General features: G+C 36.0%; 1 protein-coding gene across 1 annotated transcript; it reads right to left on the bottom strand.

The window, feature by feature from the left end:
• Nucleotides 1-8694: 8694 nt before the first annotated feature.
• Nucleotides 8695-12945, bottom strand: LOC139983692 (uncharacterized). Its single transcript, XM_071997423.1, has 3 exons — nucleotides 12749-12945; nucleotides 12274-12350; nucleotides 8695-11338 (listed from the first exon to the last, which is right to left on the bottom strand). The coding sequence occupies exons 2-3, from the start codon at nucleotides 12286-12288 to the stop codon at nucleotides 10316-10318; spliced, it is 1038 nt and encodes a 345-aa protein (XP_071853524.1). The 5' UTR covers nucleotides 12289-12350; nucleotides 12749-12945; the 3' UTR covers nucleotides 8695-10315.
• Between the last annotated feature and the right edge of the window lie 11910 nt (nucleotides 12946-24855).

Genomic DNA, 24855 nt, shown 5'->3' with positions numbered 1-24855 from the left:
TATTTTCATTAATACTCGTTCAGCCATAAGCCAAAATTATGTCTAGAAGAAGACACAAGTCCTAACATCATCCTTTTTCTATATCTGATAGAGATAATTGTCCAAAAAAAAAAAACTTACTCAAGCAGAAATATTTTCCTTTTAATGTGACTTTAGACACAAAGCTCAAGTCGAATATGACATTATTTTGAGCGTCATTTTACTTCTGTGTTTCCGTCGTTATGTTCTGTAATGAGAAGTGAGTCTTGTAAATAATGGATCTAAGTCCTTAACATGACCTAATGATGGCAGTTGTTTAATGATGGCATTCGTTTCAGTGTGAGAACTTTTAACATTTTATTTTGTAAAAAGAGAAAGTAAACAGATTTCAGATTTCGTAATAGCACCATGACATCACAGCTTTAAAACAATTCAAGGCGGGACATAATTTACATGTTGATATTTATCAACGGATCAGGGTATTAGTAAGCTGTTGGGGGGGGGGGATTTTTCGTGTCGTTCTTCCCAAAGATCTCTGTCATATAAGATAAAGATGACGTTGGGTTTGACCTCTCTTTTAAAATCCTTTTCTATTCTTTCAATTGTCTCTTCCTATACAAGAAATTTAATTTTCTGTTATCTGTAATAGTAAGTTACTTTGAAGAGCTTAATCATTTAGAAGAAAAGGTTAGTCACATATTTAAATGCAGTGCGTTAGTAAACAAAATGAACGCTAATTTACTCGTTACGAGGAATATATTGCTAGTATGCCTCCTGGGTATTTCGTGGTGACATTTAAATTACATCTAATTAAATTACAAATTACATTTTAAATTACATCGCAAAAGACAAATGTTCCTAGTATCAATTAAATTTTAACGAAATTTATGTAATAAAATATTATATACTCGTTTTCCGTTGACCTAAAGAAAATTGTTATGAACAGGATGAAAAATATATTTTTTTGTTTCTCTTGCTAGACACGTGATATATGCTCCGAGCAGTAGGGATCTGTATACATGTGATATATTTGCTGGAATAGTCGACACCATGTATGATATCGATAACAATGAAGACCCAAACAAATGGGAGAACGTAGCTGAACAACTTGCAGCTGTTACACATGCAATTGAAAGCGCATCGAAGTCCATCGAAATGCCATGGGAGGACTAGATAATTGTGTCCATTTGTTAGTTAAATTATTTACAGCGTATCGAAGAGCCATTATCATTTTTATTAGAAATTATGATCTGCACTTTCAACTGGAAGAAAGACCTTGATAACCACGAAGCAGATATTTGCTAGATGTTAGTCGCCATAAGCTTCAATGGTTATATTTGGTATAAAGTATAATTGGTTTGTGAAAGCGCCAAGTAAGTGGAATCTAAGGAGAAAGAACACAAACAGAAATTATTTATTTATATTGATATGGCGATACCTTGTATATAGTCAGAGATCTAGGGGGATTAACCCCCTGATCCGTAAGCATGAGAATAAATTATATTCCTCGCTAGTTACAGAAATGTTAGTAAACTCAATACGCAAAGCGCGGATAAGATTAGGGCACACGCATTAGTAAATACACACAAGTATAGTTAACAATATTGTTGGCGACGTGCAGACGGATTTAATAAACAGTAAGTTTATTGGCGAAAATGTACGTTTGGCCCGGACTTTTTCATTTGTAAGGCATTCGAAGACCTCTTGTTCTCTATAGAATTCGAAAAGGTGATTGAGTGTATGAGTTAGAATCCAATTGATGTTTAGTACATTGTATTTTCAAGGTTTGTAAAATATTTCCTTTTTATACATTTTAATGATGGGTCAGACAAGAGTGACCATAAGTCCGTTCATTTAATGTTCTAATATTTCACCTAGATGAGTGTTTATGGTAATAAAACCATAAGCAAACTTGCTTCTGGGAAGGAAACCAACGTACAGATGATAATATGTCTTTAAATATGGTTTACAATCAATGTTACGAAATAAAGACAAGCTTTCCCTGATCTTAAACTTAGTTACGGTTAGTCTCTGTAATTTCCACTTTCTCCCTCGATTGAAAAAATCAACCATTTAAAATAGTTGATTGTCATGTAACTTTCTGCAACGGACATATTATAGTTAAGGGTACTAAATTTACAGATATTGAGGATTATCTCTTCTGACTTAGGTATGTATTGAAGATGTCCCGGTATTCTGGGTCTGTGCTGTTAATATGAACTCCCTCCCAGTTTACGAAATATAATGATTACGACCTTTGCAATCAGTCACGCAGTGTTTTTCTATATATTGCCAAACCTTCTTAACGATTCATTTTATTTTAAACGATTCATATAAACTTAGAAATTTAACTATGATGAACCATATTGAACAGAAAAAAAGGGATGGGAACTAAATTATTTATATTTACAGTCTTGCTATTATCACCATTTTCGCAGTCAATGGTTACTTGAAGTAATTATATATGTTTATCTTGTGTAATTTTGTTACGACTTGCTTGGTGGTGGGGGTCCAGCAATCGACTCTTGAACAAACAAAACCAAGTTTCGTCACAAGATCTCCCTACATGAGGGTCCCTTTCCCCACATAAACCCCATCATAAATACCCTAACCTTAGACGTCACCGCTAAAGTTATTTATCACTTTGGTCGATGTCGTTTTTACAATTCACCCCTCTCGCGTGAATTCTTCAAAAGCCTTTAAGTTGTGTATTGTTGTCTTGTGGAAACGGAAATAGGCCTATCACACTTGTCCGGTGTATTGCTACATGGTTTGTAAAAACTTTAACATGTAAAAGAAGTAATAAACTGACAAGTTTAGTCGTTACAATATTTGTCATATGAGCCCACAATATTGGACGAATGCCCATGTAGATGAAGGACACAGGTAGTTTAAAGCATCAGCCTACTGCTTGAACTGCACATATGAAGCAATAAAAAAAGGTGAAACTCGTCCCTGAATGTGTCTAGCACTTTAAGTCGCAAATACCTACAGCAGACCTTGCATGTGTGACCAGGCTAGGGAGTGATTTGCGAAGAATAATGCGTAATTTTGATGTTTTACCTATGAATGACCTCCATTCTATTAACATAAAGTCTGTTCAAAGTATCTCTTTCGAGATCCGGCTTTAGAAATCACAAATGATTTCGAGTTGGTTAGCAACATGTTTTATCTCTAGAGTAAGGCAAAATATGTCACCAAAAACAGAACTAGTATTGTTCGATACAGGTGTCAAACGCCTATAGTGAAATTACGACCTTCCTTACCGGTTTCGAATCTCTGGACATACAATCAGCGTCCATGGCCTTGTGAGTTAGATTGTCCGCGTACAAAGCGGGAGGCCCGGGTTCGAATCCCGGTGGAGGCTGGAATTATTTTCACTGCTCTGGATTTTCCTTCTCATTACGTTTTCATTTATATATATATATACACTGAAAATAAAATTGGGTGTCAATTGACACGTTTCAAGGGTTATAGGTGTTCTGGACACCATTTTTACGCATTTGACAACCACAGTTACTCACAATGACCCCTTCAAGAGGGTCATTCTTGCATCGCTCCGAGAATGCACATTCTTACGTTGACACCATTTGGGTGTAATCATCAATTTTACCCCGATAGAGGTGTCAATATATATATATATATATATATATATATATATATATATATATATATATATATATATATATATATATATATATAAGGATATATGTATATATATATATATATTTATATATATATATATATATATATATATATATATATATATATATATATATATATATATATATATATATAGGAATAACGGAACAACTGTTAAACAACTGTGTTGCATTTAGAGAAAGGCTGGATCTCGAGTGAGATACGATAATTAAATTAGGTAAGTGATTGGAAGTAAAACAGCCAACGTTTGTTTTTTGCAGAGCAGAGCTTATTTCTTTGTGTCGCCATGGGAACCCCAAGCTATTGAACCGTAAACGGTTGAAAAAGAAGTAGTCTGTTTTGACCATCCACTGGCCTGAAGATCGTCGCTCTATGCGTGCGTGAAACCCAGGGTAGCAATATGGTGTAAATTGTATATCTTGTCTATATGTGATATATATATATATATATATATATATATATATATATTTATATATATATATATATATATGTATATATATATTTATAGATATATATATTTATATATATATATATATTTATATATATATGTATATCATGAATGTGTAGCAAGTGGTATGACAGATATATAGCAACAACACACCAGAAAAATTCCACTTCACGGCCGATTTCGTCCTTTTGGGACTCATCAGGCGAAGGTAGGAATCGAACCCCGGATCTTGTGTCACTAACCGAAGTCCGTACCACTCGACCACAGTGATTCTATTCCACTGGTGTGTGAATGCGTATAAATTGGCTTTGTATGTGATTCACTAAATTTTCTACTTCTCAAAACTTTGTAATAATTAGATGTAAATTTTCTAATAGTGAAACATTCGGGCTTTCTCCAGTAAATAAAATACTTATTTTACATTCAAAGTCGATGCAGTAACTAAGTTTTGCTTTTTTCATCCTTTCATCAGTACATTTTTATATGAAACTGAGTGCATTGCGTGATCTTTAAAGTAGTATATACCACAGCAAACAATGTTATAAATAAAAGTTATTGAATAAGAACAGTTTGTGATGTTCTCACTACATTTACATGAATATGGAAAAGAAATGTCAGTTATCCATTATATAACACAAGCATGTTAACCACACCGCATCCTACGGTTGTTAAACATATTTAATTGTCATTTCAAATCCCATTTCCGTTTCAGCCATGCACAACATGGGTACCTCGAAGACAACTGTAAAATTACAATTCTATCACGCATTCATAATACCTTTGGTCAGCTCAAATAAGATCGACACATAGTTGTTTTCGAAAGATCTCAGTCTAGCCTTTATCACACAGTGCATTGTACAATTTTCCCTTATTAGCTGCTCCTTGACTCTGCACATTGCATATGTATGTTAGACTATAATACTTGGAGTTAAAGTGTGTAGTGGAAATAAGCCTATCTAACAAAACTTGCTCTCAAGAAAACAACATTAACAAAGATTTTAATCTAGCCGTAAACATTGAGTTGGAAAGAATTAAGAAATAAAGTGTAGTTGAAGATGTTGGAGTAGGCTTACTGAAGCGACAAGTTGTCCTAGGCTTGTATACACCATGAACGAGAAATTGTATATTAACAGTGTTTTAAGGCAAAATAACTAGAAACCGTGATATAGCACGTATATACGTTCATTGTTCACTACCCGTTCTGTAAAATAACAGGACTTAAAAGTACCGTTACACCGTAAATTAACATTAACCATTTGTAGTAAAACGACAGTGATAATTCACTTTTAATTGTATAACGTTAATTAAGAAACAGCTTTTGTCTTTAACGGTGGATGATACGCATTATTACCTCATCTCCCTACATGTAATGTATATGTAGATAAGATATTGTACTTCACCTCACATCAGAAATGTGAGGAAGGCTGTGAGTGCATTAGTGTGCGAGGGCGAAACATAGGACAGATTTTATTGTTTAAAGTCGGCGTCAAAGGTTAATTTAAGTCAACATTAAATGACCTAAATTGTGCGACAAAGTGTGTCTCCAACACCTCCTAGACCGTAAGTCCGATCAAGTTACAACTTGGTGGATAGGTGCCTGACAATGAATACCCGTGCCTGTGTGATTAATGACGTCATATGCAACATGTGAAATACCCCAAAACTGTTACTTCTGCTTGCCATTATGTTGGAAAAAGTCATGAAACCTCAATATTATCTAGAAAATAGAACACATTTTTAAATAGTACTTATACAGCTGTTAAAGGAAACACAAAGGCAGGGATCAAATATATTACATTATTCAGTAACCTCAAAACTATATAATATTTGGTTACGGAATACGCTCAAAGTTCTAATTTGATGACGTCAGAGAGGAAAAACTCTCGTAACAAAGTCATTTTCCGTGTGTTAGACTCCCCATGGAAAATATTCAGCTGTTGTTGCTAGGGTTTGAACTTTAGAAGACCTTGCAATTTCTTTTAAGCCCATTGCAGTTTAAAATAATAACGAGGCACCTGAAGGTCATATTTACGAAAAAATCAGTAGAATTCTCTTTTCTTCAAGTTTCGTTAAAAAGAAGGCATATGCAATGCTAAACGAGCTCACTGAAACTAGGCCTAGTGTACGCTAAAGTAACAGTAACAATGTAGGCTGGCTGTAATGTTAAGCATACAGCATGCATTGTCGGATTTTGGCTTACTTCATATCAAATTCAAATGAAATGTTCCTTATGTGGGCACGGATGACGTTCCTCATCACTAAGGTAGCATTTAGCAAGTTACCGCTCTATTTTGGCACATCTGTTTTTGACTGTTAAACAGCCTTCTGGGGATGAAGAAACTTCGCAAAATTATCCACTTCGTGGCAACAAACACACTCTACATCTGTAGGGTATTATCGTACAGTTGGCACACGACCCTCTTCTTCCCTGTTTACTCTTACGTTTTCCTTTGCCTGTAATTCATCTGCTGTGAATATCGGATCAAAATTATAAGGCTGCGGCCCTGCCATTGAATCTTTTTTATTTATTTCGTTTTGTTTAGAAATTCTAATGAATTGTTGTTCATTCATACTTAGTAAAGATTCCCAAATTCTATTGGTCCATTCAGGTCAGCTGACCGTGGTTAATCCTGTGAGTAACGCACGGTAAAATTACGGGGCATCACTTTAATAAATCTTTGGTTATGTAACCAAAAATGTTTTGTTTTATGATTTTCCCCCCAAAAATGGTAGTGTATGAATGAACGGGGTTAATCAACGGTCTAGCGTGCGTTACTCACATGATTAATGCACTCTGGGTGTTAATGCTATCGCTGGATGCACTCGGGCTCCGCCCTCGTGTATCGCTTGCATTATCCCCCGATCGTGCATTAATCCTGTGAGTAACGCACGCTAGACCGTTTTAACCCCTTATTTACTGACTGTGCTTAAGCACAGCAGTTTCACGAGAAAGCGCTACTGCTCGATTGAGTTGTTACTCCCTGATGTCATCAATATGGAATTTCAGGCGTATTGCGTAATCAATGGCGGCTTACTGTACATTTTGGTAAGGGCTTAGGAGCCAATTTTCAAAGCGAGCATATTCAGTCAAACTGGAAGCGGTTAACTTAAAAATCGAATATTAGAGAGTTTAAAGCTACTGAATGATACAAATGGCTTTTGATCGCTGCCTTCGTTATTCCTTTTAGGGGCGAGGTCAAAGGTCCATGTATATCCATTCGGTCATTAGAAGGGTGGGGTAGCACAATCCAATAAAATTACAGATTAGAGTCATATTAGGCTAGCAACATGCTAAGGTATCCGGGTTTTCCGCCATCCACCCCAATGTGGCTTTGAAATACATTGACATTGAAATTGAACTAAAAATTGGTAATATTGTAGAGAACTTTAATTGGTCTTTCTGAGATGTTTTCTGTCCTTTAAAGTCATTACAAGAGAACACGAAATGTCTACAAATGCTTACGTGTCAGGGCGTTTCGTCTACCCTTCCTCTGCCCCACCAACAAGGCTTTAAAGTATTTTTCAGAGATTTGGAATTCCTCTCCCTCAAGTTTTGGGCTTTAATCTCGCTACGAGAAAAAATACTGTCATGTAACATTGTTGCAGTTTTTGATGGTTTGCCCTCTGATTCTGGTCAATTCCAGAGTGTCATATCTCCTGGTGTGATTTTCAGTGTTAGAAAGTCGCTAAGAGAGAACGGAAAGGATCTCCAAATGCTAAGCGACCGGTCGCTTTCCCTCCCAAACCCCTACCAGACGTTGTAATTCACACCGGGAAAATTAAACTCCTCTCTTTCTCTCATGTGTTCCTGTTTCGCTTTAAACTTGCTACAAATGAACAAGTACATAAAACGGCTGCAGTATCATGGGGCTATATCCCGTGGTACACTCAGATACACTCCTGAGAAATGCCAGGTTAATTATTCTTTGTTACGGTTTTTTTTCCTTCTGAATATGCAGCTTCCTTGGACTCATTTTCACCTTTCACCTCCATTGATCACGCGAATTTTGGCACTTAGAATTAATGATGCAATGCTAACATGTAGTCTGGGATATCCTTGCATGAGTTACAAGGTTTGGACTTTATTGCTATTTTAATATCCGTAATGGTCATATTGCAGGGTTTTGGGGTTATCTTTGACCTCTGATCTTTCGCTCAATGACGTGACAAGTCGCGGATGTAACCCGCATATCAACCATGTTTGGAGGCCATCTCGCTTTTGGTTAAAGGATACTTTGCAAATAGCTTTTTGACCTCATTTTGTCCACATTTAACCTGTTACCCCTCTGGAAAGCACAAATGGCTTATTTGCTGCCTTCCACATGGTTAAACTTCATGATCTTATTCTCTCAAATATCCTTTTCTTTATATAAATGAGATGGAAGGTTACTTGATTTAAATATATATATATATATATATATATATATATATATATATATATATATATATATATATATATATATATATATATATATATATATATTCGGCAATAAATACATCCATCATTGAGACCGTCGATATAATGTGCTATATAAATAGGTATTATTATTTTTACTATCAACATCATCTTGCGACTACAAGTTTTGACAGTCTACAAAGATCCCGAGATTTTTTATGATGGCAGTTTACTGAAGATATGTTTTTAAGTAAGGCTTCATTGTTGTTGCTCTTTGGGCTCAAGAAGGTCGATACAAACTTTAATTGTAATCGAACTACACACAAAGTCTCTGCATGAAAGCCCCTGATAATGTACACAAACAGAGTTGGTATTTTCACAGAATCTTTATTTTTTAGAACAACACAACATAGACCCACCCCAGCAGCCCACATTGATTACGCTACTCGAATAGTTCTTTTAAACATTATTAAAAGTTATAAAACCATCATGATACTATTGAAACCTCTCAGTGGGGATATTTTAAGATATTGTGTTTGTAGAATTCCATTCAAGTAGATGTAATAAGTCGGATCTATTTTCTGTTGTTCTTGCAGCTACTAAGGAAAGGATGTCACTTACACTTAACGTAAACAACAAGGTAAATTAATTTAGCACAAATACACATATGAAAAGCCATCGTTAATTTGCTTAAATCCACACTACTTTGAGTAAATATTACTCAGTTAGATGAAAAACCGTATGGTACTAGGTGTAACTTTATTTTCAAGAAGCAATATAATACATTTAAACCAAATGTACAAACATCCATGAAAGGGTTTAATATTATCAGCAGAAACGGAATCTGTAAAGAAAAGTTATTCGACCTTCATATTGTGATAAACATGATGCTATGAAAAACATCCGTTAAGTAGCATAAAAATAGAATAACTCTATCATTAGGGGCAAAAGGCTTCTCAATTATGTATGCCTTAATAGTAACATTTTATGATATTGAAAAATGTTAGAAAAAACATTTTAAGGCTGCAAAGAGTGTCCTTAGTTGACCACTTATAAAAAGAAAATAAGATCAATATAACTGTGGCAGTTTTCCTTAAGTCTTAACTATCATATTAATGTATAGTCAAAGTTCAGTGAGATTATTGATTTTCTTGTGATGAATTCACAAGTGGTGAAAGATTCAGTACGAATGAACTTTGCACAGCAAAGCAATACAGAATCGTGTATAAACGATGTTTTCTTGTACTGACAAACTGCCTCTCGAATACTTACAGATAACGTATCATTTCAGCACGTTTTCAACTTTGATTTATGTTTTATTCTCATATTCATGGTTCATATTCTATGTTTCAATTTACATATTCAAATGCGATAAATGATGTATTTTTAAGGAAGTTACAGTGAAGGTTCGGTTAAAGAAAACATAAAAAACATAGATTAACCAATCACTGGTCTAAGAATGCCTATAAAGAAAAATAAGCCTTTCTTGGACTTTTACTTAAATAATGCATATAAAGGTGCCGCAAATTGTCATTGAGCTAAATAAATGCCGTTCATAAAGTATTAAAGAATATAAATTGCCATGAATATTAATGTATTGATTACGCACTGAGTGAATGATATTGAAATAGATTCAAGAAATAGATAAGAATACAAAAGAAATACATAAGAAATAGATTCAATGACTGACAATCATTTGAGACAAAGTACCGGGGCTCACATATATTTGCAAAAAAAAGTGTAAAGAAACAAATGAACGTTTATTGGGTCATTATCTAAAACTACACACACACATTGCCACTTAGATCTCTCTCCAGCTCAAAGCAAGATCAACAATACGTTTCAGTATTAACCGCAATTGCAATATTCGCTTTACTACGAATAAAAGCTGTGTATTTCGTCGGTAATTGTTCTATGGTTTTATCCATGATTGTCAGAAACCTTTCATTAATTTGTGTTAGCTCTTCTTCCGAAATCCTCAGAATACTTGCGTCACTTTTAACAATGGATAATATTTTACCAACTAATCTACAATGACGTTTTATTTCGGCTGACTTCCCCTTCATGAGTGTGAAGTGCGCATTCGTTTGTTCTTTAACTACGGAGGCTTGTTGAGCATAATCAGAGAAGATGATTAATTCATCTTCGATAACACCGAAAAAAACATGGGTAGCTTGAATGTTCTCTTTAAAGGAAATTACTGTCGGAAGCAAAACATCTGTCATCAACTTGTGAATTTTCCTCATTAAATAGCTTAATTTGATTCTGGACATTGCATCGTCTTCATTCTTCTTAAGGCTTTTCTTCATTGCCACTGCGGGGAATAACCCAACAAAGGGTACAAAAGAGGAAACCGTTACAAGCTTTTTCTTCTTCTCAGCCTTTGCCACCAACGACAGGGCTTCTTTGTCTTGAATATCCACCTCTTGCTCAAGTTCAGATGCAAACATATTCACTTTCTCTTGTTTCTCGTCTAACGATATTGCGAGAAATTCGTGAAGCTTGATCAATGTCTCGCAAAAATGTCGGTAGCATTGGACATCATACTTAGTTTTCTCAATGCTTTCAAGCCAATCAGGAAACTCCAAAAGCTGGTATTTATCGAACAGCTTAACGAGGTTGATGCACCCTTCTTTGCATAACGGCAATAAATTGATAATATACATGTCAATATCTTGTTTTATATCAACTTTAATTTCGTCGAAATGTTTATTCCTTTTCGATAGTAAATCTATTTCCTCCTGTAAAAAAATGGATTTCAACTCCTTTGGAAATGTAGCAACTTCTTTCTCCAAACTGTTAAGGGACAGACTTAGCTCTGTCAGTGACGAGCCGGTCTTTTCATGAGGAGGCTGTAAAAGAACATTCACTTGTTAATTAATTTGGGCACAGAAATATGTTTTGCAGTATAATTAGCAGTGGGCAAAATCATATTAGAGACGGGAACACCGAAAAGGGGTATTGTGCCCAAAAACAAATACAAAAATAGTGTAAACAAGATGAAGGAAACCTTTGAACACATTACGCCGAGTCCTCTTTTTACAGGTTCTGCTTAGTTGGTCAATTTTGCGATAATGTAACATAAAGTTGAAAGTACATTATTAAACGAGAGCGTGGTGGCCAATTGGCTAAGGCGTCGGACTCGTGATCCAAGGATTGCTGGTTCGATTCATGCCTAGTTCATTACGCTGTGTCCTTGGGCAAGATGCTTTATCTCACTTGCCTCTCTCCACCCAGGGGTTAAATGGGTACCTGTGAGGTAACTTGTCATTGGGCGCAGTATATAACTGCTGCCGCCTGGAGGGATTGTCTTTGGGACAGGTTATCATTGAGCAGGGGTAATATAACTTGTAAGCACTTTGATATGGTTTACCATGTATAGCATAGCTAAATGCCTAATATTAATATTAAACAAATCAGTGCTGTGCACAGGATTTCAAAGATGGAGAGGCGGGAACATTTCCCACGACTAATTTAGGTAGTGGTATGAAGCGGACAAATGAAGATATATTTTTTGATGGAGTATGGTTGGCAATTGGGCCCATGTTGCTGACCCCAAGAACACAAAATAAAATGTATACGTCCACTTGTGCGTAGGGGGGGGGGCATGTTTAATATACAAATTTAGGTCGATAATTAGTTCTAAACGTTGTGTTAGTAAATATAACTCTCCCCGGGTGAAGTTCAAAATTCACCCCAACCTACTGTACAATTTCCCAGACTGACTCCCTTCCTCCTCCCCCTCCATTTCCCCTTTTGCTCACTCCGCTGAAACAAATGTCGTTACCTCAAAATCCATCATAGTATTCCCAATCAGCACTCGTCCACGAAATGTATAAAACCTTGTCAGCAAGGAAGAAGCACCTGAAATGTAAGCGTAAACTAGTACAAGAAATCCCATGAAATCATTGACTTTAAACACCTGTTGCAACTTTATCCTTTCGGAGAGAAATCGGCTCTACACGATTCATTAAATTATTTACTGGTTCGTTGAGCTCGTTTTTGTGGAGAAAGTTTTAAGGTATAACTTCTTAAATCATAGCAAATATGTTACATAGATTACTGCCAATTGAAACGAGAAATAATGATGAGGGTTTCTGCTGTTAAACTTTCTTTAACATATGATATTAAAAAAGACATTAAAAAATAGTGTAGTGTATAAACGACGTGTTTTGTTTGTTTCAATTTCTCCATTCAAAGTAGAATATAACATGAAGTTAATTCTGCTTAAATTATATTTGCAAATTTTAATAAAATCTTACCTCTCTTTGGGATGGTTTCCGATGATATTTGTTAACGGTGCTGCCTGGGAGCTCTACTTCTGAAATGGAAATAACTTTTCGTTTGCACGTAGACCAAAGATTATCGGTGAACTTAATCTACTTTGGTTTATCATCAACTGGATCTGCTTTCTTTATTGATTTTAATACCCATGATCAAACTTATCAATGAGTACGCTTCAAAGAACAGTGTGCCAAAGTAAACTTTGCTAAGCAATCTTTCATTTCCAAGCTGTGACTGTTAGTACCATGTTTACTTACGGTTGCTACGCCCCCTATCCGTCGTTAAAATATATTAAATATAACCTAGTGATAACGAATACTTAACTATTTATACGCCACTCACCCAGGGTCATATCTATTTTGTATATCAAAGCAAAGTAAAGAAGGCCTGTATGTAAACACTCAAAGAAACAGTTGAAATGGAAGCGCTTGTTTTTAGGAACATATCAAAATTGGTATAAACAACTTAAACCGTTTCACATATCTATTTCATAAATTGCAACTAATCACCTGACACTTTTTTCTTAAAATGGTTGAACATTTCAAAAATTCCGTAATATCAAAGAAACAAAACGAAACTAGATGAAAACGCGTAAGATAGCAATATCAGTTGTCGAGTCCCTACTCCTATACGAGGACAGTTTTCTGTACCCATAACTTGCATTAGTACTATACTCTTACTCAGGACCTTGTACCGGTATAAGTAGAAACGTGCTCATCATTCCTTTGCAATCACAACCGTGTCTTTCTAGTGAAACTTCATCAGTTGTCTTTGTTGCCATCTTGTCAGCTACGCATGCCAGCAAATCAATAACTTGTTATTCTACACTAAGAATAAACATATTTTTGAAAGTTAAGAGTATTAATCAAGTTGTGGAGCAGTTGGTGTGACATCAATGCAACAAACAACAAATTACTTCTTTCTTCAGTAAGTAATGAACGAGAAAATATACTACAATCCCAACCAGCTCTCAAAGCATATATTTAACCATAAAGATGATGTTGTTATCTGATATGCCTACAAAACCCTATGAAAATATGTATGCAAACGTTTTGCTTAATTTATATTTCAATCAGTCTAATGTTTTTATTGACTTTTGACGTCGATGTGTGAAGTTTAGCAACCAATGAAGTGTAACAAAAAACATTTATATTTGTGTGTACTATAATATCTTATTCTTTCTCTTCCTTATTTTTTGGTGAAAGATGTATGATATTGAAATATTGCTGTGTTGCAAACATTGTGAAGAAATTGAATAACACATGCATCAGGATGCTTAAAATATATTTGGTTTTTATCATACACAAAAGAGTTTATACAATACTCAAATTATACTGCTTAAATCCTCTAAATACAATGTCAATCATCCGCCCACAAGAGCATGTGGTTTTCCCAAAAAAATAGACCAACGTTGAGTGCCGAATCGGCCAATTCAGTGTCAAATATTTGATGGTCACGTGTCATATTTGGAAACTTGTCTCGTAAACAGGCAACAAGATATGAAAAAAAGTTAGTAAAGAGAATAAAAGTAACACAAACGTAATATCAAGTACTGTTAACAGCTTTTCAAGGTACCTCACTTTGCGTACGATACTTCTATTTCAAGTTTCGTTTTCGAAGTTACATTCCTCCCTTTGTTTTATAAGGTCCTCGATTTTTGTCATGTAATGTGACGACTTCACTTGACCTTCGTATCTGTTTGAATTACTCGATAACAAGTCATGACACAATGCAAAAGGAGGGACTGGAACTTCTGAATTGTCAGTTCTCTCCTTTGATAAGATCAAGGATTTGTAATCTTGACGAATTCACTTAACGTTCGTGTTTGTTTGCATTACTCGATCATAGTTCATGACACTATGCAAAGGGGTGCCTGGAAGTTCTGAATTATCAATGGTAAAAAGGTGAAGGTGAAAAGAAAAAGGTTGCCTTCATCAGCTGAACATTATCTTTGCTGATTGCTTACTCTATTCCTTCTGGCTATTGTTGGAAATTTCTTACTGACACGTTTATCAAATGAAATAATCTGCTTGATTTTACGGAAACGGAAATAACAGCAAAAAATGTGTGTGAAAACTTCATTTATCATAAATTGACTACTTCACTTATCTGAACATGAACCATGTGAATTTATTCATAAACCATTCTCCCTAATGAACAAAAAACAGAATTGTATAGATTTTTATGCGGTTTTAGGTCACCGCTGACACATGTCTGAGGATTAGCTGTCAAATCATACACGCTATTCTTATGTAACAGAATGACTGGTAGTTACGATCGGGAATTGCAGAAATCTTTAAACGTGTCTAACCCCACATGATAACACATATACGCCAACTAGAGCACTGAAGTTAGGAATAGAGCTGCACATGATATAGCAGGAACTTGAACGGAAGCTTCAATTTGTGTGTTTAGCTACAAAATACTGTAAGCGAAGAGGAAAACTAATACAGGTGTTCCCACGTGTAAAATATATTTGGCATTTCGGTATGTAATAAAAAAAAGCAATCCTGGAACAAAAGTACTGACGACGTTTTCGGGTATGGACTGAAATATTATCATGTTTGAAACACGTATAATGTTGTTGATTCATGAAAACAAAATGTAATCTATCATAGTAAACTTATAGCGAGTTAATTCCTTCCAATTTGTTTTTGTTTTAACCCCAATTGAGAAGTTGAAACGTAAATATTCTACTACTCTAAACAACCCATCTTGATCGTGAAATATTTAACCGCCAAATGCAAAGGAAATTCTAAATAAAAGCAATGTATCGAAGCTATTTAAAATATGGTTAGTTTGTTGAGAGTGGTCAACAACAACATTAGGATTCTGAAAATAACCATAAAAATGCATGATATCAAAAAATAGACCTACCGCTGTTGTAGTTTGTATTATATCAGTAGAAACTAACTTTAATTATCACATTTTACAATGACTGTTATATAGTAATTTTTCTAACCCAATATATTTTCATCCAGGGAGCGCAAGACTCACTGAAGTAAGTTTAAATGTAACACAACATTTTTTATATCGCTTAATTTAATATTCATATCAAGCTTAGATCAAGTGCATTCAAAAGAGCATTTTGCAAGTCTCAGAAGTTAATTATGCATGTTTACGCATTCACTTCATTAGAATCACTGCTGCTGTGTTGATAGACATAGGTGTGAGACAGGGTCCGCATAGACACAAGTCCGGGATTCGATTTGTACCTCCACCTGATGAGTCCTAAGAGGACAAATCAGCCATAAAGTGGAACTTATTTGACTGTAGATGTGAAATAATTAATAATTAATGTATATCAGTCATACCACTTGCGACACATTCAATATAAGAGACAATTTGTCTGTGCTGTATATATGCAGTTCTTTACCAGTTTACATATACGACAGTGCGCACAAACATGAAAAAGTCGACATAGTCGTCTTTGCCTTGTAGTGAGAATACCGTGTTGCGTTTACGAGTACATGATATATATTTTTATTTGCTGATTCTGAGGACGAGTACAACACCATTAGTCGCATTATGAGAACAAATGAATGAAGCTTCAGTATAAGTACATAATAGCTCAGAGTTCTTACCATATGTATCATGCATATACGGTGGTCTTGATTCGATCGTGTGAACACTTCTGTTCTGCAGTTTTGATATTTTATTCATAGTTTTCCATATACTAACATCATTATATATTTACATATTATATTGCATTGTAGTACATCATAGTGTGTGGGGGTTTTTTTTGGGGGGGGGGGTGGCGAGAAGGGAGATTTGGAATGGGACCAAAAGCATTGTGAAAATATGTTCTTACTGTTGATGAATTATTCCTATACTTTCTATGACAGGAGGTCAGCCGAATTTGGATTCTTCCCCAAAATAATTTCCTATTGTTTAACGACCAAGGGATAAAAAGTATTTATGTAGAATATAGTATGAATTCAGAACTACTCTGGTCTCAAACAATTTTTTTGCATTGGGTTAAAAATTTTAACAGGTGAAGTACAAATACATTAGGTAATCGTACATTATATATATGATGTCAAACAAGGACAACTGTAAATAAGGGATTGACAGTAACACTTAAGTGTTATTGATCAGTAACATATGGTTCCAGCGGCAAAGGCGTACGGGACCATTTCAGTTTGGGGGGCAGAAATTTTTGTGCCCGAAAGTTCCCGTTACACTATCTAAGCGGAGCGCCACCATCGGTTGGAGCGTAGCGTTCAAGAAAATTTTTGGCAAAAAATGCCTCTCAGATTGCCGGAAACGGCACTTCTGAGGCCTTGCAAGTTGCATCTAAACATTCTTTATTTTATAATCTCACGTTTTAGAAATTAACACTTCCCCAAAAAGTTGGTAAATTAGAAGAAGAAAAACTTGTAACATCACTTTGAAGGGGAAAAATAGGACAGTATATTTTTTAAGCTCCTGTTTAGTTACCGTATGTATTATTTTAACACAGTACTCAGCTACCTCCAGAAAAACATACATTGTTCAACGACACGTAGGCGGGATAATGTCGCTGTGTCGGGTGAGACTGCAATTTGTCTGACAAAAGAGTATAAAATATAACAAAGAAAATGATAAACCTGTGCTTCTAGGCTTGTAGGAACTCCCCCACCCCCGCCCCCACCAACCAAGCAAAAGAAAATGTTTCTTATATACACTCATGTTGAGGATGTCCGGGTATACAGTTGGCTAGTTAGAAAAAAACTTTGATCTTGCAAAAAGCGTGGTAGCCCAGATGAGCTCCGCTTACGGTGGTGTTACACGGAAAGATTCAGGCACCATGATGCTAAATAAATAAAATCATGGAAATGTCGGGCAAAAATTTGAAAAAGATTAGGGCAAGCTACTGCATATTTATATATATATATATATATATATATATATATATATATATATTTATATATATATATATATATATATATATATATATATATATATATATATATATATATTTCTCCTCTTAGTCTGCCCGAATTTTTCAGGACTTTTGCCCGAGTTTCTTGTTCTCTGGAAATTTGGGGGGCAGTCTGCCCCCCCCCCCCTGCTCCCCGCCTCGCACGCCTATGTCCAGCGGTTATGTCTTTATGTGTAAATACTCCTCAACTTACCATTTAAATTTTACATTAGAATACTAACTTCATAAAGTGTGTTGAACTTCAAAATAAGTTACTGATACGAGCAATTGGCAACTTCTTAGATAGACATTGAGATTTATTTCGTCTATAAGAATATGGAAAATTGTCTCACTGCAGCAAAACACATAACTATCAAATATTACAGTAACAAACAGAACACGGTTCAAAACAAATATAAAAAATTTCAGTGCATTTCAGTGTAAAGTTCAGAGACAGATCTCAGACAAATATCAGTATTGCATTATCTGTAGAGTTCAATGGTACGGAAGAATAGAACTAGGAATGGATTGCCATTTCTTAGAATTTTCTAAATGACGATTGAGGATTTTTCTAAAACGATACATATAGACGAATCAAACTTGGTGTCCTTCTTGGCTATCTCGATATTTGTAGACTTGTAACCACTGTATCCGCAAATCGACAGTGTAATAGTTTTTAAAACTTTCCACCCCATACTTTCTATAGTACTTTCATTCACTCATTTACATGCGTAGCTCGTTCATTTACAAACAGAAAATGTTGGTAATCAACGGGATTGCAGATCTCATCATGATGTTACAATCCGGAGACACACTTCGTGATGTACCCAACAACTTTGAATTGCATGTGCCGTAAAGTTTTACATGTGGGTCATTCCAAAAAAATGTTATGTGATATGGTGAACTTAATCTACTCCGTCACCTTTGATAAACGACGATCTTAAAAATTCAAATCATTATTTCACTCATTTTGTGATGTTGTCGTGTGTGTAACAAGAATAAAAATAGTTGTTTTTTGATTGATGAACATTAACCTTAAAGCTATAAACATATGACGTCACCACGTATGAAATATCTACAGCCAATGTCAAAAACATACTCATCAAGGGTTTAATTCTAGCAGCCTTAGAAGTAAAATTTGACCGAGTCTATAGCCTAACCAATGTAAGTTCTTTACGAACATAGGATGAATGATTTCGGTTCTTTTATCATTTAAAAACGCTTGTAATGGTCAAAACAGTTTTGGTTTTGACCATTGACCACATGACATCATAAGTGACTACATCACTACACCATATGCTCACCACGCTTGAATTCGGTATCACTTGAGGTGTTAAGTGTCTATCACTTTCAGTACCATTTTGGCACAAATCCCTAGGGTTTAGCCCAATATCGCATCCCCAGTATATATACAGAACAAATAAGGATGATATAATGTTCTTGTGCATGAGATATCGTCAATCCTAGTCAAATATATGCCATGAAGCTAATGGAAACATGGAATTGCCCGTTAAGAACGTACACCTGACGTTTCGAAAATGCCATCCGTAAGACTATTCGACTTCGTCAGATTTTGTACGAGCTATCTAAAAAAAAAGAGAGTGATACGTAAAGCATAATACCTCACAGGTCTTAAATTATACACCGGTATGAAGAGAAGACACGACGTCATGATCAGACCACGACTTGAAACATTACCTTAACCACTTGTACACAATGATTTCATGTTATAGTAATCAAAGATGTGCAAATTCCTCTCCGCTACCAAATTCTATGTAAAAAGCGAAGTTGTACCTAACGCGAAGTTAAACATATTACACTATAAGCTTTCAACTTAAAATTTACATTCACGATTAATTCTTTCGAGCCGTTTAACATTTCCTCATTGTAGTTTATACGGAAATCACCTCCTGAAGTCGAGACATAGTTTTCTATACCAAACACCAACTGACTAGCCCATCAGTATTCGTTAAACGAGTACGTTTCATAAATTTCGTTAATCAAATAGCTTACTAGGAAGATATTTGTCATTAAGTTCCCTGACAGTAGAGAAAGACCCATACGTGTTGATGGCGTACTTTTAAAACATCATTAAGGTAGTTAACACTTTGTATTATCTAATGGTGTACACAGTAAATATAACCTCTATTTAAACTTTTTTCAAAGGTTTTCCGTGTTTATCTTCAAAGTTTCAAAAATCAGATCAAAGCAGAACTATCAACCATGTACGGTACCTTCAAGAAGAAGAAATCAATCATGTAATTCAACCGTCTGACCATGTCAATCGCCTTGTAACAAGGTGATATCCCAGCTGATAATGAAACAGGCCTATACGCTTCCTTCTTCCTCATTCAATACTCGAACCTATGCTCGAACGAATACTAGATCACGAACAGCATACATTCATTACTTTAACTTCCCCGTTCAATTTCCAGACCCCCCTTCACATGCCTACACTGTCGGATAAGTGATACTATACATGCACATATTCAACCGTCAAACATTTCATTCCCTTGAAGTTAAAGTTGCAAACCCACAAAGTACTAATTGAGTAATCTATTTGCTTCGTTTTATTATTTTCGTCAATGATATCCCCTACATTTTAGCCAGTACTCCCTCCGAGGATCTGTTACTGATCAATAAAAGCAATAAAAAAGTGGGCAATACATGGAGTTGTATATATCTTATCGCAAACACCTTCAGTGAATTTTTACTGACGGATTAAACATTATAAAAGTTTTCAAATTCACACGTGTTATTTAAGAACTTCACACTGTACAAAACAACATTTGTCATTTAACCCCTTTTTTTTACCTTAGTGGCCATTGTAACTAACAGACGTGTTTTGATACTACTTCACTCGTGAAGGTTTCACGTCTGTTCATCGTTTGTACTTACATGCAAAATAACTTTCCACTTTAATCAACCTTGGACTGCTGGCCTAATATTTTGAGGTATCCAAGGCATAAGCGCCTATCAGGGGGAAACTGCCTTCAAAATTTGAAGAATATCTACTGTTTTATCTATCTGTTAAGGTTCCTGATATATTGAAAAATAAACAAGAGGGCAGTAAACAGAGCTGAAAATCTCATCGCAATATCTCTTCAAAGAATAATTGCTTATAGTCTACAAAACGATTTGAAGATGATCAACTACCAAACATTTGAGAGCAATACTTTAGGAACAACCTGGTAGTTCATAAGTCAAATGGTTCAACTCATAGAGATAACGTTATTTGCATTTCGTTTGTGTATCGCAAAACTGCACCCTCAAATCAACAAGGACTTTGCTCTGAAAAATGATGACGGTAAATATGTTTTCAAATCGAAAGATGATTCTCTAATCTTTGAAAATTCCTCTGTGACACATTGTAAAGTTTTTCAATTGAGTGTAAAGTTTATTAAACTATATTGTTAAATTATTTTCAAATCTATTATACTTATAATGACATAATCGAGTTAAGAACGACGAAGCTTGTACGAAAGTAAGAACCATATTGCTCTCTGATATGTCAGAACTCATCAGAAAATTATAATAATAATTATAATTATTATCATAATAAGCAGAGAGCTTGACAACGCTTAAGCGACCACGAATGTGTAATTATGCATTGCAACTGTCATGCTGTGTGGCTTCAAAGTCAAAATTTTTGAATCTTCAGTCATTTCAGATGGGAAACCGTAGACTACTCTTGAATGAAAAACACACCTCAATATAACCCGGTAAGGGATCGAACCCCAAACCTAAGTTTCATTGCTTCAAATACCATCGCATTTATCCACTGGATTTGTCTTTATCCACTCAACCACAGCAGTTTACTTCACATTAGAACAGCTATATAAGATCAAACTGAAACAAAAACTGTTAGCAACTAAAGAGACCGTGTAAGAGGATGCGTTAGGTAATTGGAACTGACATTTCGATCCTAGCAAGATCTTCTTCAGAGGCTAAATGACAAGTAACAAAAACTACAAGGGACAAAGACAAGCATAAAATTCAGACTGATTAAAGAGCATGGTGAACACAAAATACATTGATGTAAGAGGATTAGTTGACGACGAAAAAGAAAGAAAGAAAGGAACCAACAGGGGGATAGAGGTAGTAGAAAAACTGTAGAAGGACAAAGACAGGAACGTGTGGAGAAAATAGGTGGTAGAGAGCTAGGAGAAGAGGGATGACAGAGGGGTGACCGAGGGGGAACAAGGGAGGAGGTGGGAAGCAGAAGAAACGTTAGTCATGTCCTTCCTGAATGTTGAGACCATGGGGTTGAATGATGCGAAGGCGTTGTATCCACAGTCTCTCTCCGCTGAGCCGCACTAGGTCAGAACCGCTACCTAAGGATTCAATCCCCTGTAGGGCCATGTCAATAATGGTATGGTTGGGAAGGTTTAAGTGTTCTCGAACCGGGTTTCAGTCTTCATGGCGTTGATTGTGGATCTATGACCGTATAACCGCTTCTGGAGGGTGGCTGTAATTTCACCAGCATACTGGATGTTGCAAACTCTACAACACATCAGATAGATCACATGGGAGGTTGTTCAAGTAATGTGACCCTCAGTCTTGTGTGTGAGTTGGGTGCTGTGTATGGTGATGAAATCGGAATCAACAATGCGGTGGCTGCAGACGATGCATCACGAAGTATGATCACAATTAAAGTATCATGAAAAACGGGTGTAGGGTTAGACGTATAGGTGGAACATCAGCACGAACAAGAAGGTCCCGTATGTTGCGTAGACTTATGTAGAATATAATTGGTTTTGCAGGAACGGCTCGATCGTTGGAGTCTATCTGAAGTAAGGAGAGAGCTGAGGTTGTTAGTGGGGATTTGCGTGAAGAGGAAGAATGTAGCATGTAGTTTGCTAACATTTTTTTTTCTTTCAGCTGCTCTGCTACTGTTTATCTTGAAGTGATCCTCATTATCCACTTTGTACTTGTATTTGTACTTTTGTGTTTCTGAAGTCAGAACAACCCTCCTCAACAATTGTTAACTTATCTTCTTTTACCAATGACAAACTTGGATTCTCTCCAAATAACTCAATGTCTGTCCTACTCCTTCCTCATTTGACCGAGCAGAACTGAACCAAGATCCCACTCATTTTCGTCGCAGAATTTGCCTTGGTTAATGTTTGTTCTAGATGATCCTCCAACTGACCGTGAACCCGCTTGCAAAAAAATTCTCAGATGCCTCCTAAGTGCAGCGTCATTGTTTTATAAGCTTACACCAAAGTTATCAGTTCTGAAACTAACCAAACAAAATATCCTCTTCGCAAAACACACGACAACCTTCCAAGAGATCAACGCGCATCACTCTCCTCACTGATGTCTTGCTGTGACATTATCATCAAGCCAACCGACAATGGTTCAGCAGTTGTCATCCAGGATCGACAGGATTATATCAAGGAAGCCATGCGTTATCTCTCCAACAGCGGCAATTCCACTATTCTTGCTTCTGATTCCACAAAGTTTCACCCGGCAGATTAAACAGACCATCATTAATATGTACCAGCGGAACCAGATCTCGAAGAAGGCTCTTTCTTTCCTTTCTTCGACAGACTGTAGGGCAACCAGGTTTCATCTTTTGCCCAACATTCACAAGCCTGGTTACCTTGCTAAGCCTATCATCTCAGGCAACGGGTTTCCAAACGAAAATACATCCTCGTGTTTGGACCACTTAATCAAACCTCAAGTTCTTCAGATTAATTATTACATCCATGACACTCCAGATTTCCTTAGAAAACTTGAAGATATCAAGAACTAAATCCCCAGCGCCATCATCGGTACTTTCGACGTCACTTCTCTTTGCATCCCTCATGCTGAAGGCATTGCAGCTACCTGTGCAGCCCTGTCCAAGAATGGCCACCCTTGTCCATCCATCTCTGACAGCAAAGTCCTCATCAAACTGATTCTCTCCAAAAGAAACTTCACGTTGTTGGAGAAGCATTACCTTCAAAGACTAGGGACTGTCATGGGTACCAGAATGGCGCGTTCCTTTGCTTGCCTGTTTATGTCCATCCTTGAAGAACGCATGCTCCGTGCAGCTCCCTGCCGTCCTCTTATCCGGTGGCGATACATTGATGACCTCTACTTCGTGTTGACCAGTAATGAAGATAGCCTGCTTACCTTCATTTATTACATCAATTCCTTTCACAGCATCATTACATTTACCTCTGAATACTCCCACTAACTGGATGACTTCCTCGATGTGACTTTTCGCAAGGAACACGGCTCACTCACTCAACTGAAGTATACACTAAGCCCACTGACACACACAAGTATCTACATTCTTCTAGATGCCATCCCCACCATTGCAAGTCTGGAATTGCCTACAGTCAAGCACTGTTTCTTCGTCGTATTGCTCCAACAATTCCTCTTTCATTTGTCATACAGGTGTTTAAAAAGCACCTTATTGCCAGGGGTCATGATAGTACCACAAGGGTGCGTGAAGCCATTCAGAGTGTCCTCTCACTATCCAGACCACCTACTTTGGCAATGAAGGTCAAAAATATTGCAACGACAAGCTCCCCCTGGTTACCTTCCACTCAAATCTCCTCGGAGTTGAAGTAGGCAAAATGACAAATATATTAACCACGTACTTTTCCTTGGCCACCGCTTATAATCTAACTTAATTAGCTCTAGCAATGACCCTTTGATTTTTTGATTTTTTGATTTTTTTCTCTCTGACACCTTTCCCTTTGTTTTCAAACTCTAGCTTAGACTGTCAGTACTAAATGGATAACCCTGTAGTACCAAAAATAAATATATCGTTTCATAAAGCTTTTTTTCTTGTAGGTATGACTTTTTCATGACACTGGAAAAAAGAAAATCTAATTCATCAAACCCACTAAAATTGTATCATCTTTCCACGATTCATTAGTTGTTGTTATTTTACGTTTCTGAGTGTACAAAAGGGGGATTTCCATTCATATGAAGCCTTGTGATAAGTTCAAAATCGGTCTTTTCTGATTACTATTAAGCTGTACAGAGTATATATTGTATAGTTTATTTCTACAATAAAATTGTAAATATACTGAAAGGAAGATGAAGTTGTTTCTTGTTGCACACAGTTATGTATGTGCGGTGTCTGTTTAGTAACATAACTTTACATTTACTTTTTAGTTATTTCTACTATGAAATTCTTCTTAATTTCAAATAATGCATTATATGACCTCCAATGACTTTATA

Source organism: Apostichopus japonicus, chromosome 16, assembly GCF_037975245.1.
Source record: "Apostichopus japonicus isolate 1M-3 chromosome 16, ASM3797524v1, whole genome shotgun sequence".
In the NCBI taxonomy this organism is placed as follows: domain Eukaryota; kingdom Metazoa; phylum Echinodermata; class Holothuroidea; order Aspidochirotida; family Stichopodidae; genus Apostichopus; species Apostichopus japonicus.
Note: the sequence above shows the minus strand (reverse complement) of the source record. Positions and strands in the feature narration are given on the sequence as shown.